Source organism: Notechis scutatus, chromosome 5 (assembly GCF_049901735.1).
Source record: "Notechis scutatus isolate UNSWTSFEM ecotype Mainland chromosome 5, rNotScu1.2, whole genome shotgun sequence".
Taxonomy (NCBI): Eukaryota; Metazoa; Chordata; class Lepidosauria; order Squamata; family Elapidae; genus Notechis; species Notechis scutatus.
Genome location: NC_142013.1, coordinates 20701664 through 20721708, shown reverse-complemented (window position 1 = coordinate 20721708; position 20045 = coordinate 20701664). Strand labels below are relative to the sequence as shown.

Genomic DNA, 20045 nt, shown 5'->3' with positions numbered 1-20045 from the left:
CGGGTAACATTTATGGGTTTAGCATTTTTGTTTGTGTGAATTATTAAAAAGTGCCAGTGTTATATAACACTGTATATAGAACTGAATAGCAACAATAAAGATTTCTTCATATTACAAATGTCTCCCCAAAGTCAGTAGGTTATAGTAAAATCATCAAGATCACTGACTGTGATGGTGTGATTAAAGTTTGCTCTTTATACACAATATATCCCTGACTAGAAACCAGGAGACTGCTGGCTATGGAGATTCTGTCATAGAGGTTGTCCCAATGCTGCTTTTACAAAAGCCTGACTGCAAGGAATATAAATCCTTCCATTCCCCACCATTTGGTCAGAACAGAAGAAGCTTATTGGATGAGAAGCTAAATGTCTACAAGAAAAAACAAAGGAAGTCCAGTTGCCCTTTGAAAAAGCACCTTTGGGACAGGAGACCGTGAGTTCTACTTCTGCCTTAAGCACAAAGACAGTAGGATGACCTTGGACCCATCACTCAATTTCCAGCCCTAGGAAGGAGACTATGGCAAACCACTTCTGAAATGTAGCCAAGAAATTGTCTGAGGCTACTCCAAGCAGTTGTGATGGAATGTAGTCCAGATTTTCAAGAGGGAAGGAGAGCATTCCGGAGGAGCAAAAGATGAAAAGACTTAAAGCCACTCTTCCCTAGTCGTTCTCCGAGTATGTGTTAATGGCAGAAGTAGTCTATAGGCAAAGAACCATAAAGGAAACTGCTTAGAAAAAACTCATCATCTCTTTGTTTTTGGAGCTCAACGGGCAGTTAAATGGAGTCAACACTAACTTTAGACCCCCCAAAATCACATCTACCATCTTTATTTTTTTCCTGCCATACTTGAAAAACCCTCTCTAATAGAAGGCACTTTCTTTGCCTTTTCCAAATGCAAGTGTTAGAGGTAGCCTTGTCTATGAAGTCCTGTTTGGAATAAACCATTATCTGTAAGGCCACACAATTTATATAAAAACAAATGTCTATACAACAAGGGTCAGTAAAGGGTGCAACCCTTGAGATTTAATTGCTGATGCCTTATGGGGAAGAAGATAAAATTGATCCTAATTCTGGAATTATTGTATGTTGCTTAGAAGAATAAAAGGATAAGATAGGTGGAAAACAGTGTTTTGTTGAATGGAAATTGTTTGTCCAAGAAAATATCTATGATAATTCCGTATCTCTAAATATTCAAATATCCAACACAACACTATGGGTTATTTGAATATATTGGTTATAGTTTATTGTATCAACTGCCACAAAGTCATAACATTTTTTTTCTTGCTTATTTTTAGTCCTTTCTTTAAAAAATACAAAAAAATAAATTAAAACACATTAAGTAATATTAATGATCTGTCTGTGATCAACCCCTCCCCCTCCCACAGCAAATTCCACATTAAGGCTAAAAATATGGTCTTATTTATTCTGGTCAGTTGTGGCAAAACTGACTTTGCTTATGGGTGTCCTTAATATTTTTGTGGACATAGTGCAAATCTGGATGCTTATTGCTCCTTGAATCCATCTTTATGCAACTACATAGGTAGACATGCATACATACACACATACCTATATCTATCATACATATAGATAGATATACATATACATACTTTTATCCATATAGATATACACGTGTACATCTTTCTACTACTAGATGTTGAACATGCTGTCCTTTATCCGACTTCCTCGTAAGATGATCAATTTATCGTCCAAATTTTAAGGATACAGTTGAAAAGTAATTTATATTTAAAGTCATCTTAAAAACTCTTTTATCATTTTTCCAGTGAAAGTGGTTTGACCATTAAAACAAGAGGTCTGTGCAACTTGTGAACCATCAAGTTGAATACAGACCCGCATTAAGGCTTATCAGGTGCTTGACATGCCACCTATGTCTGCAGTCTCTGGCAGGCAATTTTATAAAGCTGTAGATGGATTGCTCATGTGCTTTCAGTGAGCATTGATCTTGTTACTTAATACTGTATTGCATGTGCCTATTTTATAGATAAAGATGCAACTGATTCATCATTTCAATGTGAAGCAAAGGTTAAAAAAAGATAACAGACAAGTGGTGATAAAAAGGTTATTACAAAATAGACTAAACTTCTTAAATAATCGGCTCTGAGCAAAAATTAACAGTTCAATCCTGGTCATAGTTATTAAAGAAATGCTGGATTTCAAAGGGTTGACTCTCAGTTCAGTATTCAAGATACCACTCGAAATATATTTATATGGTTTATAGGTTTAATTGTTCTGTAATTATATGTTTGGAGTTTCTTGGGATCAATCTAGGTGTCAATTTGAAAGGATTGATCCTAGTCTAATTTTCTTAGCAATTCAGAACTAAATTGAGAAAGTCTCACATTGTATTATAAATATGAACTGAAAATTGATTGGTAATAGCTTTTTCATTTTAATGTCATGGAGAGCTCTCGATGATCTTAGTAAAATGAGCATTTTTTGTGCTAAACCAGCAATGAATAATGTACATATTATGACATTCACCAATGTCTTGAGAAAAGGTGGAGGTTGTTTTAAAAAAAAGGCAAGATGGCATCAAGGCATTACAAGAGACACATGCAAATTCACAAATATACACAAAGGGCTAGAGTTTCTACTGTGCTGTCATGACCTCATCTTGACTTTTTTGATGTCCTTCCCCCTTTTAGATGCTGCTTATGGCATTCACACCAATACAGCTGATAGTTATATGGGACAGCTCTCCAACAAACTATAATCATGAATAGCTGCATCTTATCACATCTAGAAATTACCCAAGACTAGGTGTTGTAGATTAGCTAACACTATGGATAGATTTGACACAGGCTTATTCCTAAAATAGTAGTCCCATATTTGTTTTCCATCTTCCATTGTATGTATGTCGTGTCTTCAAAACTACAGTCTTGAACCACTGATTATTTTAGAAATGGCAAGAAAATGTTTAACTCACTGGCTTCAAGAGTAGAGATGGCTTAATACTTCAGGAGAACAAGTAGAAAATAAGAAATTGTTCTGACCTAAAGCTGATCTTATGAATTCACTGCATTTTCTTGTCATCTTTCTTTCCAAAGGGCAACCATACAACCAATTTAAAAAATGTTTAATTCATCTTGAACATATTAACCATTTTTTCAGTATATTCGCAAGCACATACATCAAGATTTATTCCTGACTGCTACTTCAGACCTGAAACGGCTTGTTGTTTGAGAAGACCTTCTTGTGGAAAATCAGGGTATAAATATATGGTTCTGGGGTTGCTTCAATAGCAATAGAAATAGCACTTAGACTTATATACCGCTTCACAGTGCTTTACAGCAATCTCTGAGCAGTTTACAATGTCAGCATATTGCCTCCAACAATCTGGGTGCTCATTTTACCAACCTCAGAAGGATGGAAGGCTGAGTCAACCTTGAGCCCCAGCAGGATTGAACTCCAGACTGTGGGCAGAGTTAGCCTGCAATATTGCATTCAAACCATTGCACCACAAGGGCTCCTAGTAGCTTCCAGTAGAACTGTCCTGTTTTAGCAGAGGTTGAGATGAATTTTGAGTTCACAATGAGCAACTCTTTCTAGCAAATTATTTTTGCATTGCAGCATAATCAGCGCATATGCTAGTATTCTCCTACAATTCCTTTAGGCTTGGCTATAACGCAAAGCATATATTTCTAATGTGAACTACTTCTGCATCTAATTCTAATCCAGAATTTTTACCCATGTTTCATTAAACATTAATTTTGCAGGTGAAAAATATAATTTTTTTTTCTAATTGAAAAAAGAAAAGACCAAAACAAACCAAAAAAGGCAGGATTTTGGTATATGACAAAATATAATGAACACAAGCCAGGTCTTGTAACTCAGCAACAACATTAATTTCAGACTGAGGTTTGCTGCCCCCAAATAAGACACATTTTCTTTATTGGGCCGCTCTGCATCTTATACATCGTGAATGTTAGTTACTAATCTTTATTGTATGGCATAGTGTTATGTGCAAATCCTGCTACAGAGAACAATAGAGCACTCCATTTTACATAGAATCCAGGCTATAACCAGAGCCATGTTGAGCTGACTGTATTACTGTAGTCTAAACTCTCTACATTTCCTCTGCCAACTTTTATTGAAATGGTATGTACATGTAAGTGCATGAACTGCAGTCATTGTCAAGGTTTCTGTGGCCTCTGTTGATCTTAGGGCTTTATGACAAAGCCTCTCCTCTATGGGTAAGCCCAAATTATAGCTACTAACAAAAGGTATGCTTGCACTCATTATGTTACACAATCCTCACTGATACACATTATGCAGTGCAGCCAGCACAATATGCTTTAAGAACATTTGAAACATAATTTAAGTATAGTACTTTCACCCACATTGTAATTCTCAATAGAAATGTACTCTTGTCATCTGCAAGAGTCCTCTATGTATTATAATAGACCACAATGAAAGCATTTTTCCCATGAAAGATAATAACCCCACATGGAACTTGTGTAATTTCAGAGTAGATAATCAAGTGCACAATTAAACAAGTTTACAAGAGTGAGAGCCTTGTCTCTGGTCTTTGTTACTACTTGTGTGAGGCAACCTTAATTGGTATAAAAATATCCTAATAGGCATTAGAATATTTCTGATATTCTGCTTAAGTAAAAAAAAACAAATACATATTTATGATGTAGTTTTGGTATTATATGCAGTAGGTTTAACAAGTAGAATGTATCATATACCAACCCTTCTTTTTATTTCTTTGCGTTTTTTATTCCACAATGGGAAGTTTGTAGATTTTAAGTTTGATAAGTTGCTTATCAAAGAGGAAATACTACAGACACAGAATTAAAGTTTTGAAGACCCAGTTTTATCTTTAATCCTCAGTAAGAGAGGGAGAGGAAAGGGGGAGATTTTAAGCTATGAAACAAGCAGTCAGAAGAGTGAGCACTCAAGAGTTATGAGTGGTGTGCATAATTTTACAATAATATGGGCACAAAAAATATTGTCGCCTTTAATACATTAGGATCCCTAGATTCCTCCTTGCCTCCATGCATCTTTATGTTTGACTTGTATGAATTTAATCACACGGTCGTAGCGGCCTTTGCTGTTGAAATGTTTTTTAGAGCTTATAACTTTCAATCTGCCTATCTGGCCTGTACACTTGTCATTAAAAATAAACTCTATGTAATAAATAAATATATAAAATAAATAAAATGTTGCCTTTGGATTTCTATAAATAAATTTAACTTTTTTTAAAAAAAAAATCCTGTATTACTAAGAGGTCTTTACTTAAAATTCATTAAGGAAGCAATCAAACTGAAAATAAGTCTCTTTTTTCCTATGTGGATTTTAGACAGACCATACCCTCCATGCCTTTGCTTTTAAAAAAAAATGCAGCGTACACTTGAGCAGGCCACCAGCCAAAATTCTTCATGAGTCAAAGTATGGCAGCTATGCTGATCTAGGATGAAGTATACAACAGACCAAAATTTTTTTAAAGCGTGTCTATTTCCCAGCATGCATCAGGCCTTTCCCCCCTTCCTTCGTTCTTCAGCTTCTGCTTTCACTCTCAAACATCCTCACTCTTTCTTTCTCACTCAATAAATCAAGCAATGGGCATAGGCTCTCTTCCAGAAGACAAACCTTTTAAGTGCGGAACACCATCAGCAAGTTTCATCCAAGCCTCCATCATATATTATGCATGCGACATAGTTTGGCAATAGTGGAGCTGATGTGATGACACAGCTAATCAATTAAGAACCCACCGCATGAAACCTTTATAGTGGTTGTTGGTTTTTAAGGGCTCAAGTGAAGGAAATGTCTTTGTCAACTTTGGCTTAAAATATCCTTATATAGTTCAGGGACTTTCTCAGGGTCCACTGGCCTAGGTAAAAAATGTGTGAATTTCTGATGCCGTTTAGTCCTGGTCCCTTCTCTGGGAGTTCCATCTCTATTTAACGCGACATAATATCGTCTTCCAGTGTCCACATGCTTATATAGGTTTGATGAGTATGTATTATACCAGTTCTCTTCAAATTGCTCTCTGAACACACACTCCTGGGTCAATTTATCCTGTAAATATAAGAGAGAGAAAAAGTCATGAGTGGATTGTTTTCCCATATATTGTTAAACAAGGGTGCTGCATTTGGAACAAAGATGAATAATACATTTTATTCTCCCCTTTATTATTTTTACCTCAAAGTGAAGGACACACTCAATACTCCTTTCTCCTATTTTCTCTAAAAAAACCACCTTGTGAAGTTGAGTTGGGCTACAAAAAACTAATCTAAATATTTTATTCCTCCTATTGGTTTCTAATTCATTTATTTCTTAAGCATCTGAATCTTTGAGCAGCTCATAGATCTACATTCTTATTACTATATATACTCTTTCTTAGCCTACTGCCCTTCAAAACTTTTGGATTACACTACAGCATTTCTCATTCAGCAATCTGCCAGGAAAAAATCACATCTAAAAGCCACCTAAGTGGGAAGGCTGAACTACTGTGATACCTACATGATTAAATAGATTTTCATTAATTTCTAAATCCTAAACATTTAAAAATTAATACATCTTTTGCTTTAAAAAATAGGATTGTCCCATTTGAACAGTGCTGCTACAATTATAAAGACATATATTAAAAATGCTTAGAATATATTTCTGCCAATGTTGTCTGAAAATATTTCCATGGTCATGACTATACACTGAGACCACAGAACACTATTATCTTCCCACCAACATGGTATCAATTTATCTACTCGCATTTGCATGCTTTTGAACTGCTAGGTAGGCAAGAGCTGGGGCAAGTAACAGGAGCTCACCCGTTGCGCAGCACTCTGGTCTTGAACCCCAAGCTATCAGCTTTTCAGCTGACAACTCAGCGTCCTTAACTGTTGAGCCACCATGTCCCTTGGAATGAAGTAATGGCATAATATTATGATGCAATGTTGTAACAGGGTGGGTTTCTCTGTTTACATATAGCATATAGTATATAATCTAGTAGTTTGTAAAATAACAAATTGTACGGCCCTTAAACCAACACTTTATTGAGATATACTCTTTAAGAGGGGGTATATGATATATTCAAGATTCTTGCTCCCTAAAGTTGGCTTAAAATAGACATTTTAAAAATCCATTGAATGACGATAAAAGAATAAGAAAACACCTTTACATTCATTAAGTGCTAGCTCTTAAGAACAATATATAGCAACTAAAAGAAACTTCTCTATCAAGGAATTAAGAATGTAAGGGGAAGAAAAGTTAATGAAGTGAAAAGAAGAAAACAAAATTAAAGTTACTCTTTAGCTCAGATGCTAATAATATGCTCCACAGATAACTTCTTCAGTGTAAGACCATGCTTTGCCAGATGACACATTCTCTGACACTACATTGGCTGCATACAAATAAAAACTTTTTAAAATAAAACTCAGTTGCCCAGTATCACAGGATTTGATCTACTATTTTTAATTTAAAAAAAAATAGAAATTCTGAAGCAGATATGATTGTGCCCACGGAGTAAGCATTTCTTTCTTATTTATTTACAGCATTACTATACTACTTGTCATTAAAAAAATCAAGTGGTTTCCAATATATTTCCATATGAAATATACAGTGCAACACAATTATCATCCATATATTTTCTTTTCAGGTCAGTTTCATTTATAGCAAAGCTTTCAAGGTAGCCTCTGATAGATATAATTATTTCAGTATTTATATATACTCATTCAAGCTGGTCAAGAAACCTCTGCTTTGAAATTTTGAATAAAGGAAAAGCAATGTAGAAATTTTATACATAAAATGATGAATAAAAATGTTTATATTGCATTGCAGATGGTGAACATATGGGCTTATCTGAAAGGGAAACATCCACTTACATTTCCCATAATGAATTCAAGAGCTGTTAGGCAGTGATAGTTACAAGCTGAACATATTTAGTGAGAATGACTACACCATTCCCACCACACACAGAGATTATGTATCAAGAGGACTAGAGATTCCAGTACTACAAGAAAGTGGAAGATATTCTTCTCACACCCAGCATATGAATTTCCTGAAGGTTATTCATTGAAGGAAGAGAGTTTTATTGAACAGTATTTGGTCTGATCCAGGATTATTCTTATTATGGTCTTAAACTGCTCTTTTAGTGGTGGGAAATGTCCTTCAAAGATCCAATGAAAGACAAAAGTTCTCAGTTCCAGATAAGACCTTATGGTGTATGCAAAACTTTTCACACTCTGATTTTTATAGTGCTCTTAAGTTTAAATTAGGTTTTTTTAGGGAGGATTTGCATGTCTTTTTTTTTACTTTTTCCCCTTCTGGCTTCCTAGCAAGCTTGGCTGACCTTGAAAGAAACTAAAGAAACTGGTTATTACTTTAATTGAACACCACAAGGAAATCACAGAGCTGTAGGCTCAACTGGAAAAAACAAACAAAGAATATGGTAAACTTCTTCCACATTGTACGCAAAAAAACCCACCCTTCATTGTGATATCCATGTTATCAACATTAGCTGAGTTTGAGTTTAGGATGTTTTACCTTTATGTTAAATTTACAAATACTATAAATAATTTTCCATTGTTCCTGCAATTTTAGCTCTCAAAGAAGTTGTTCATATAATCACTTAATCATTGTAACCCTCACCATGGACTTCTCAAAACAGCTTTAATACCATATGCTATAAACAAACATACATATTAATCAGTATGGAGGGGGAAGATCCTTACAAAGGCTTAGATGGATAAGCACTTTACCCATTATTACATCTACTTCAACCAAAATTGTTAATAGAGAAAAAGAACCAAGTCTGATGTTTCAACCTCATTGTGCATCATCAATTTTACTGAATTCTACAATAGGTAAGAGTTGAATGTGTTCTAATAGCCTCCCACAGCTTATCTAAGAAGAAGAATGCAAGCAGCTTTGTAATCAATCTCTTCTTTTTATTTGCTGAATAGTCTTTAAATACAGCATTTCCTATCTTAACGTTCCTTTGAACAATTTTTAAAATTACTTTGAGTTCTTTCAATTGTAAATCCAGATGCTGTATAGAAGTCAAATGCACTGTCAGAGAAACTGGCAAGAAACTTAATGGGTTTTTTTTAATTCTTATTTTCTTCAGACAAATTAGATCATATAGAGTTACACTGCAGAATGCATTCTGCAATGTAACTCTATATGATCTAAAGAGGCATATTAAATGCCTCTCAGTCTATTCTTGAGTCAGTTATTCAGTTTTCCATACATATTTGATGCCATTATTTGAAAATAAGTTGAATCTGTAAGATAATTTATTTGTTCTTCTGGACAACTTAAATTAATTATAAACACCACCACAGGATAGTAGCAGGTTTCCATTTTGAAAATAGAATTGGATTATTTCTACAAAGAATTATAACAAAATACACAACAGGATGGTATGATAAGACATAGCATCATATGAAGAGATTATCCAATCTTTTGACTTGCCTGGGCCGCACTGAGGGATTAAGAATGATCTTGGGCTGCATACAAAATATATAGTATAGTTACTGTATATAAACAACAAACTTCCTTTATTTTTTTTAATTATGGAGCCACATTACCAGCTGTCCAGAGCCACATATGGCCCACAGGTTGGACATACCTAAGTTAGTTTACGTATGTCATAATAAATATGGGATATAATCATAATAAAGGGTTATAAAATTAAAACTTAAGAGAAAAAAACCTTTGAATACCATGTTTTGCTTTCCATATTTTTAACATTTTGTCAGTTCCCAAACAATATTAGAATTATACAACAGTCACACAGGGTACAATATTTTTAAAAAAATTTGCAGCCAAATCTTTTGTTCCAACCATCCCTACTTGCATTATTACCATTGAGCTGCACTATTACCAATAAGCTGCACCACTGTGCCCCTCTTCTTCCCTATACTGCAGAAGCACTACAGTAGTGGGAAATTGAATGGTAGACATTGGATGACTGTTATTTCTCTATGGCCAGAACATTTTGCTTTAGTCAGTCCAGTACAACATCTCCCACATGTTGACAATTGAATTACATTCTTTTAATACTATGAATGGCCAAAATATGGATATTTCTAAAGGTGCATTAATCAATATGCTATATAATAGAAATTAATGCATTCTATTTAGATTATGCAGTAAGACAACATCCTTTCTTTAGAGACATATGATATCCCCTGGATTTTGAGCTAGACAACCACATCATCAAGTCAAATACTAAAGTCAAATACTTTAGTTCACAAATGCAGAATCACTCAGCAGAATAAATAGCCTGAGAGCTGATCCTATTTTTAATTAAATTAATTAATACAATCTAAGAAAACCTTTCATCCCATTAATGCTATTAGCATTTAAACTAGAAGAAAATCTATCACAATAACTATTTCTCTTTTAAACCTCTTCCTGTTTTTAACTACCATCATTACAACATCAAGATTATTATGTTGGAGAAACAATTTAATGCCTACAGTGAAAGACATTGATATACATATATCAGTGAAATATATTGATATATATATACACATACTCACACCACATAGATACATATAAATATATATACACAATCACATATAAAACATTTGATTTAATAGTTTTATAGCTATGGAACAAATACATTCACTACATATAGATAAAAAAATCCAAATTAGCAATAGTTTGCAATAAGCAATGATATATTTCAGTCCATTTGAATCAATTTTAGCTGGATGAAAAACAAAAATACATAACTACATATCAATAACTAGTATCTCCAATTTAAAGTAGGTCAATTAAAGGTATCTTTGAAAATTGTCTTTGAGTAGGAATAAAAGAGAATTCCAGCACAATTAGTCACTACATATTTGTACATATGCATCAGATGTATATCAAAAAGCATGTCCTAAAACACGGGTGTCAAACTCAATGCCCACGGGCTGGATCCGGCCCATGGGGTGCTTAGATCTGGCCCACAGGGCTACCCTGGAAACAGCAAAGGACTGACCTGAAGTACCTCTGCCAGTGAAAACAGAGCTCGGAAGAGCTGCAGGTGGTCCTCCTGAGCTCTGTTTTCACTGGCAGAGGGTTGAGGTTGTTGTAATCCGAAAACAGAGCTTGGGAAAGAGCTTGGCAGAGAGCTTGGGCCACCACAGGCGCCCCGACATGAATGATGTTGAGCTGGGCATGCCCCACCCTGGCCATGCTCCCCTCGCCCCCTCCCCGAAGTCAAACACAACCCTGATGTGGCCCTCAATGAAATTGAGTTTGACATCCCTGTCCTAGAAGAAGGATAGCCAGGCGAAGATCCATTTGCATCTGAACAAAGGGATATCTACAGGAATGGTGAATTGGTGGCTTCAACTATGCAACTAAAGCCCACGCCCTTTTTCATAGGTGTTATACAACTGACACTTTTTAAAAAGGCAAGGCTTGATCAAATGGCTATGGATGCTAACTTAAGTTTTCTGATCCTTCTATAGATTCTCCCCTCCCCCATAAGAGCAACTTTCTGAGAACCTCAAAATCCCCTTCCAGTTGCTGAAATCTGGCAGAAACCATTTTGCGGTCTTTGTTATTGCAAATGGGCCAATCACAATTGTCTGATTCCAAAGTCTGCTCTATTGTATCTTCTCCATGCCCATTTCTTGGCTACTTCAGATGCTGCCAGCCAGGAGATACAAACTGGATTCCCTGGGCATTTATTGGTAGCACTAGCATTCATCTGCAATCAGGGACATGGATCGCTTATGATCAATTTCTCTCTCCTTTTCTTTTCTTTAGAGAGAACCCTGGTTAGTCTGATGACTAGTTAGACAAGTGAATTCACCTCACTCCATATTAAGAAACATGATTAATGAGTGTTTTCCCATCAGGAGGAGATGCTTGGTGGAAGGGGATATGAAGCCAGGGGTCAAGGATCGCAATTCAGGTGCTTGTCAATCAGCACATGGTTACAACCTGTGAGTGGCCTGAAGTCACATAATCCTGATTTGCCAGTTCATTTTTGGCACACACACACAAAACCTGGCAAAAAAAATCAATTAAGGAAGATAGATTTGCTTAGCAAGCTTGTGATTCACTTAATGACCACCATAAAAATTGTTGTAAAATGAGGTATGACTCACTTTACCACCACAATGACTTATGACAGAAATTATGACCCCAATTGTGGCTGTAAGATCAGGACTACCTGTATCACCAAGCCAGACTTCCCCCATCTAAGATTTGTGCCTTATACTTTTCTGTCTGATGCAAAACTTTACATTTCTATTGTTAAATTCCATTTTGTTCATATCAGTGCATGAGTGAAACTTATCTAAGTCTTTAGATTGTTTTCCCCCTCAAAAGTATTAACTCTCTTCCAGCTCTGTGTCATCTGCAAATAACTCTGTCGGCTTCCTGTCATATCTAAGTGTAGTCACTAGAATATTAAAATAACCTACTTTTAAGGTCATATATTTACTGAGGCTATTCTATTCTCATCCAGAATGATTCAGCAAATCTTTTGAAAAAGTGTGAAAAGAGAAACGAGATACTATAGACACCACAGAATTGCAGATTTTACAGGATGCAGTTTATAGAACTTTAGAATAATTTCATAATTAGCAACTTAATACTTAATCTTAATACTTCAATGTATTTATTTGTAATATATCTATCTACCATAGTCTTTTCCACTTGTTGGAATATTCAAGTCAAGGCCAAGTTACACTGAAGTTGAACAATTTCAAAAATACAGTAAAACTAGAATAATACAGAGACTTAAACCTCTCCAAAAGATAGTATGTATAATACTAATACTACTTTTTTTTTCAATATGTCAATGAAAGATTATAAGTAAAGAAGAGTGGGCTATATTCTAACTCTAGCATTAACCGGGAAAGGCATTTTATCTTGTTCCCATCAACTCTGCCTCAGCTACTGAGAGGGATAATCATTGTAGAGAAGATCTGTATAGCATTATCCTGCTAGATTTACTAAATAAAGATAGAATTTTCTATTAAACAGAAATGTTTGGAATTTCTCATGTTGATATATAATTCATACCATATATATATTAATTGGTGTATATCAACTTAATTTGAACAGTGTGAAGTTCTAAATCGACAAACGATACTATAAATATGAAGCACTAATCTAACATTAACATGTTTATTTATTCTTACTAGTCTCTGCTTAAAAATCTCTTTTCTATTTCTTTATTATTTTCTTTTCTGTTTCTTTTGCTTGTGTTTTTAATTTTGGGCTTTTTACTTCTTGTTTAATTAACTTCTTGAGTGAAAAAAGGACAGATATGGAAGATAAATTAATCTGCATTACATTTTAATAAGAGTATAACTCCCAGGTAGTGGTTAAAGGCTAGAAAGATAGAAATTGGGAGAGTGACTTCCAGACCCACCTTAGGCACAAAGCCAGTAGGGTGACTTTGAACCACTCACTCTCTCTTAACCATAGGAAGAAGGTAGTGACAAACTACTTATGAAATCTTATCAAGAATCTATATAAAACTTTTAAAGCTTTAAAACTATTTAAATTTTTAACCATTATAGGAATTGAATCACAATTTGACTTTTACAGTTCTCCAAAATGTTAACATGGAATGTTCAAATGAAAAGTTTCATGTAGTGAGAAAGTGCTCATAAAAATAGGTATGCACGTAATAACAATATTAATTGGGGCCGAAAACTCCAATTTTAAGGTTATTAGTCAAAAAACAGTATGATCATGCTGTTTAGATCCACAGTTCCAGTCATCATTAAGCAAGGACCATATCAGAGGTGGTATTCAGCAGGTTCTGACCAGTTCTGGAGAACCGGTAGTAGAAATTTTGAGTAGTTCGAAGAACCAGAAAATACCACCTTTGACTCCTGCCCCCATCTATCCTCTGCCTCCTGAGTTCCAGCTGATCGGCTGGGCCTTCTTTTGTTGCCCTGCACAGGAGAACAGAGCTGGAAAGCAGGTTAGTGGGGTGGGAAGGGAATGGGATTTTGCAGTATCCTTCCCCTACCACGCCCACCAAGCCACGCCCACAGAACCAGTAGTAAAAAAAATTGAATCCCACCATTGGACCATATATTGTTTAAGTAAGAACTTCATGTGACTGCGACTTCCAACTTCCTGCCAGCTTCCTCACTGACTTTGCTTGTGGGAATAATAGATAACAGATAATCAGAGTTGGAAGGGACCTTATAGGTCATCTAGTCCAATACCTCGCCCAAGCGGGAGACCCTACACCATTTCTGACAAATGGCAGTCTAATCTCTTAAAAGTCTCAAGTGAGATCTCAAGTGAGATCGTCAGCAAGAAACGTCACAAACTCTAAACACATCACCATGAGACACTGCAACAGCCCTAAGTGTGAGGGTAAGTAACCCTCATTCAATACTGTCATAACTTTGAACAGTCACTGAACTAGCAGTACTTAAATGAGGATCACCTGTATTTATAAAAATAATGTTCATGCTAATTTTCCAAAAGTTTGCATGCAAATGGGTGCTTCAGATCCATGCATAGACCAAATGTACTTCGGCTGGGTCTGTGCACAGACGAAACATATGGCTAGGTCCAGGGAAGGCTCATCATGTACATCCGGACGTTGCATATTTCTTGTACATATGATAGGCTTGTTGGATCAGGCCTATCTTACTCTAGCAATCTTGTTTTTCCGCAATTCCCATAAGTGGGAGATGGTAACATGCTCCTGGTCACTGCAGTATTCCTATAACATCTGGAGGAATGCTTCCTCCAACCTGGGGGCCACATTGAGCCTCCCAGTTCATCTGGCTTTTCCAATGAATTTTTCCAATCCTGTTTTTAAAAACTAAGTTAGTGGCTTAAAGGTTGAATCATAGCAACTGGACCAATAAAGATGCTTTACTGCACATAAATATGTGTTAAAATATTCATATTGGCTTTTCATACATACTCTGAGTAGAAATGCATCCAAAGTAAGGAAAATAAGGAACTATATAAATGACCTTTTCTGTTTTCTGAAAACAGGCTGTAATGGTATCTGGTGGGGGTGAAGAGATTATGTTTAGAAATGGTCAGATAGCCCGTTGCTGGATATTGAGCGGAGAAAGAGAAAGAAGTTCAGAAGGGACCCTCCCCAGTTTGTTGAGCTATAAAGGAGACAACAGGAGAAATGTATTTTCAGACATGCAAGGTTTTGTTATTATAGGTTTACAATAAAGTGACATTAGCTTATCTGATCGTATTTTCTGTCTGGTCTATCTGGTAAGGCTTAAAAAGGCAAGCAGGGAAGCCAATACAGGTAGCCCACAATTGGGACTGGATCTCAGCTGTTGACTGACGCAATCGTAAAGTGAGGTGCCCACGTGACTTCTCAATACTCCTGGTTGTGATCATTAAAGCGACCTCACAGATCTAAGCAGGTAGGGGTGGGCTTCAAATATGTTAGCAACAGGTTCTCTGCCTGGTTGTTGGGTGGGCGTGGCTATGGCGGGCGTGGCCTAGTCAGCCTTCTGAACCATGGCCGGGGGGGTGGTGTTTTTGCCCTCCCCAGCCTCTGGAGGCTTTCCTCGAGCCTCCATGAGGGCGAAAATGGCCTCCCTGGATTTTGGAGGTTCTCTGGGAGCTGGAAATGAGCCCATTTCCAGCTTTCCTGAACTTCCGGGAGGCCCGTTTTTCGCCCTCCTCGAGCTTCCACACGTGCCCTGCACTTACCTGCATCCAAAACAGGCCACGTGGGGACTTCTGGAAGGGGAGAGGTGGGCAGGGCCAGCCAGGAGTGGGATTTGGGGGTTCTCAGAACCGTGCAGAATCTTAGCTAGAGGATCTCCCGAACCCCTGCAAACCCCCAGCAGCCCATCCCTGGTCCCAGGTAAGAAAAGTGGGATCCTATGGGGGCTGGGGGCAGAACTTAGGAGGTTACATTCAGGAGCTGAAAATCCTCCATCCTGAAATCCAAGCAAGATTTTCAGTGGAGTGAAGAGAACTCATTTGTGTCCTGCACCAGGGCCTTCCAGGGCCTCTCCTACTTCCCTGAGGCACCCCACACAACTTACATTATGCCTTACTACCTCATCTCAGCTCCCTCTTGTCTCTGTTGGTTGGCTGAAAGCCAACATAATTCCAGACCATCATTAAACAAAGTCATAATTTGAAGGATACCCGCACAGGAAGAGATAATATAATCTTTAAAATTACATGTGATCGGTATCTTTTCATCTGCATTTTATAACAAATTATCTTTTAAAATCAGTTTCATGCAGGGAGCATTACAATTGTTGGCCTGAGACAAAGCTTTTCCTTCTTCAAATGCATGACAGTATGGAAAGGTCTTAGATTTGTGACTTGTTTAAAGCTTCTTGAAATTTAATGCTGGCTAATCTAGTAACTGTCAACAATTAATTTTCAGAATTGCCTTGCCCTAAGAAAAATCCATACCTATTTAGTAATTTATGCACAAGAGCTAAGCAGAATTGTGGATAGATAACACAGGCTAGTAATGTTGGTAGCTTCATATCCTCTACCAATTTTAATCTTGGCCAGTAAATCAAGACTGTAAACCTAATTTTAGATATCATCAAACAGAAAGTCATCTCCAATTTAAGAATGACTGTTGATGCATTGCCTGGAAGCAAAAATAAGATTCTGGGAAAGATATTTGAACTGTTTTTATAGTTGAAATTTCCCACAGCTATATTTAAAATAGCTACTTCTTCAAATAAGGTACTCTTTACTATCTAGTGATGCCACATTGGTTTTGACCCATAGTACCTTCTTCTGGGCTGTAGATTCTCTTAATACTTTTTAAGTACCTCGGTGCAAGGAAAAAGCAAGTAGAAGATCCATGTGTAATGTTCTAGTTTTTCCTCCATGCATCTTCCATATTTAAACAGACAACATACCAAGAACTCTTGCAGACCCTCAGGCTCCCTTGTTTTCCACTTCCTGCCAAGTCAGTTTAAAACTCATCCAAGATTGATCTGAATTGTCTCCATTATTTGTAGCTTTATTCTTATATTAAAATGGTTTAGACATTATCATATCTTTACAGTTTCAAGTCTGGAATTCACAGAGGACACATCCTTATAGTCTTTGTTCATGTGTTTTCCTCCCATCCTTGATTCAGCAGGAAAGGACTGACTCACACCCTACATTATCAAACAACCAGGCCAGTTAATGTTGCTGCCGTCACACAATTTAAGTCAGTGTGGTTTCAGGGCAGTGACTGGTAGGTTGCTTGCTATCTTTAATCAGTCATCCATTAGTGATGGGCAGGAAAAGTAGCCACCAACTGATGAGCATGGCTCATCATAATTTTCTGCATTATTTACCTTGTAAAATCATTTTAAAGCAATATCCCCCCATCAACCAATCTTTAAGTGTGCTGAGACTATAAACTGATACAGAATTCCCAGCATTTCTAATACCAGTATTTCTATAAGTATTTCTAATACTTATATAATTATAAGCCGTAATTATAGTGGGCTGGAGTTGCTTTCTGCAAGTTTTAGTTTAACAATCATCCCTATTCATGCAACAACATGAAATATAACTAAAAACCAGGCTGGGAACAATTACTTGCTTTATTTCTCAATTCTAAATTTAAAGACACCAATGCTTTGTCGCATGTCTCTCTCACATGCAAATCCATCTTATGTACAGTTACTTTCAACTTGGATGATGTTTTATGTCAATTATTTAATAATTTGTATGCATTCAATTTTCAACTGAACTGGTGAGTGAAGATATCAGAGAATAGGCAGCCATCTTGCTAGAAATCACATTAGACTTTCCTGAGCCCAGAAATTTTTAGCACTCAGGCTCTGAATAGCAATATATATTGCAATTATTGCACTATTTTTCAAAGCTAAAATGGAAGATAGGAGAAAGTATCATTTTTCTGTTGAGACCAGTGGCCATATAAATTATACATACATACATACATACATACATACATACATACATACATACACACACACACACACACACACACACACACACCTGATCCCACCCTGCAATTCCTCATTAACTAGACCAGGATTTTCTCAAAGCCCAAAGCAAGCACTTCAACGTAGATCCAGTATTTATGAATTAAATAGAAAATCTATCATATGAAATGCAAGAAAAGGATCAGGAATGTGTTATTCCAATCCTTACCATGCTTGATGTACATATGAAGGACAATTCATCTGAGGAGTCCTTAAGTTAGTGGCAAAAGAATGATCTGAACAAGAGATAGCTTTTTCACAGATCAGTTTCTCAGCAACTGTATTACAGCACAATAAAAATGTTGCCAATACCTTATTAGGCACCTGTGAAAATCCACTGGCTTCAACAGAATTTATACATGACCAATTTAATTCAGGTCAAGGTAAGGCAGAATGTAAAAGTACATATTCAGGAAGAACGTAGATATCCTGGTTCTGCTAGGACAAAAAGGCTCAGGGTTAATAAAAGTGCATCCCCATTTGAGAGGTGAGGAGGTGAAATTTGGGTGTGTGTGGGGGTGACCATTTCATTTCACATTGCCTTTAATATATTTCAGAATCTAAAAAGATGAATCTGTCAAATATCTGATAATAAAAGTTGATGCTCTGAGATCAAAGAGACTTGTTATTGCTTGGTAATTCATTTGGCTTCATAGACCTCAGACTCTGACAAAAAAAACATTGTGGGATATTACCTGTAAATACAGTACTGCAGGCTATATTATTCAGTGTGTGTAAACACAATCCCCGTACTATGAACTATACCTGCTAAAATATGGTGCTGCTGAAACTCTACAAGACAGATTTTAAAACATTGCTATCAAAACTAGCAATCTGATTATCACTTTTCTGTCGTGTTAAGGCTTCATAATATACCGAAATCCTGGTTTCATAATAAAGTGAATAAATGAAATCTGTCAAACACATGGGGGAAAACTTCCCAAAGTCAATATAAGGCCAGGGATTTAGAATTCTGCTCTTAAAATAGAGAATAAAAGGATTAAGTCCCAATTACATAAAAAGGCTCCTAGTAAGTAATTTCCAAATGTGTGCATGCTTACTAGGAAATAAACCCAATGGATACTGTTGAATGTAATTAAAATGAATGTAATCAGCCTGTGGAAGCAAGATTTGACATTCTATCTTTCTGGATACTCCTTGATTTTTCCTTGTATCCAGCAGATTCAACACAACCAATAACCATAGAGCTATTGCTAAATTAAGGTAAAATGTTTTATTATAGGAACCCTACTGAAGTCCACCCTCCTTCTCTAATATGATAGGTCATATGTTTTCATTTCTATTTTTGAATTGCAATTATTTGTTGCATCAAAACCGTCCTTAACTATAATTTCAGAGGTTGAAGTTTAGCCAGTTTTAGACCATTGAACATTGTCATCCTGCATAATATTCTGGTTTGAGGCCAGTATTTTTGGAAACCTCTTTCTTCTTTTATAATCGTGCCAATAAACTGCAGTCATCTGAGGTCCTGTTGTATGTCTTGCCTATTAAAAGTATGACATGCTGAAGATACATAAAATACAGTTTAGCTGTATTGTGTGTCCACCAGCATCGTGCTTAATTGCTTTGAATGGTACATCACTTTTAAATCTGTCTGAGCATTATAGTACCATATACAAATATAGTGTGTTTTTGCTTGAAAATATAAGAAATTAGCCAAGAAGTATTTTCAATATCATTTATTTTTCATTTTTAACACTATACCTGACCATACTGGCTAGAGATTTTGAAATAATTATTCTTTTAAATATTCCTTTCATACATTTTATAAATAGTAGATGATACTAGTTTTCATGCAATTCAAGGCCTCTATTAAGTAGTCACATGAATTTTGTGTAGTTCATATATACATTGCATATTATCACATATATTATTCTACAAACCAAAAAAAAAAGGACTCAAAAGGAACGTTATATTGAAAATGGAGAACAGAGAATGGTGAAATTATTCTTACTGATAAATAATTGAGTTTCTTCTTGACTGTTCTACATGTTAAGCAGCAGAAGAAGGGCCTGCCTCCTCAGGTCATAGATACTCCATCCTTGGAAGCTTGTTTAAAGCAAAGGTTGGATAATCCTTTCCCTGGAATGATCAGAGCATTCCTGTCTCTCA

The 20045-nt window shown here is 36.2% G+C and overlaps 1 protein-coding gene across 1 annotated transcript in view; it reads right to left on the bottom strand.

Moving 5' to 3' along the window:
- Positions 1 to 4817: 4817 nt before the first annotated feature.
- The window catches only part of FGF9 (fibroblast growth factor 9), a 41446-nt gene continuing 26218 nt past the window's right edge, over positions 4818 to 20045 (bottom strand). The window contains exon 3 of the mRNA XM_026674992.2: positions 4818 to 6042. Coding sequence (XP_026530777.1) covers positions 5797 to 6042 — 246 coding nt within the window. The 3' untranslated portion in view covers positions 4818 to 5796. The remainder of the gene's footprint in view (positions 6043 to 20045) is intronic.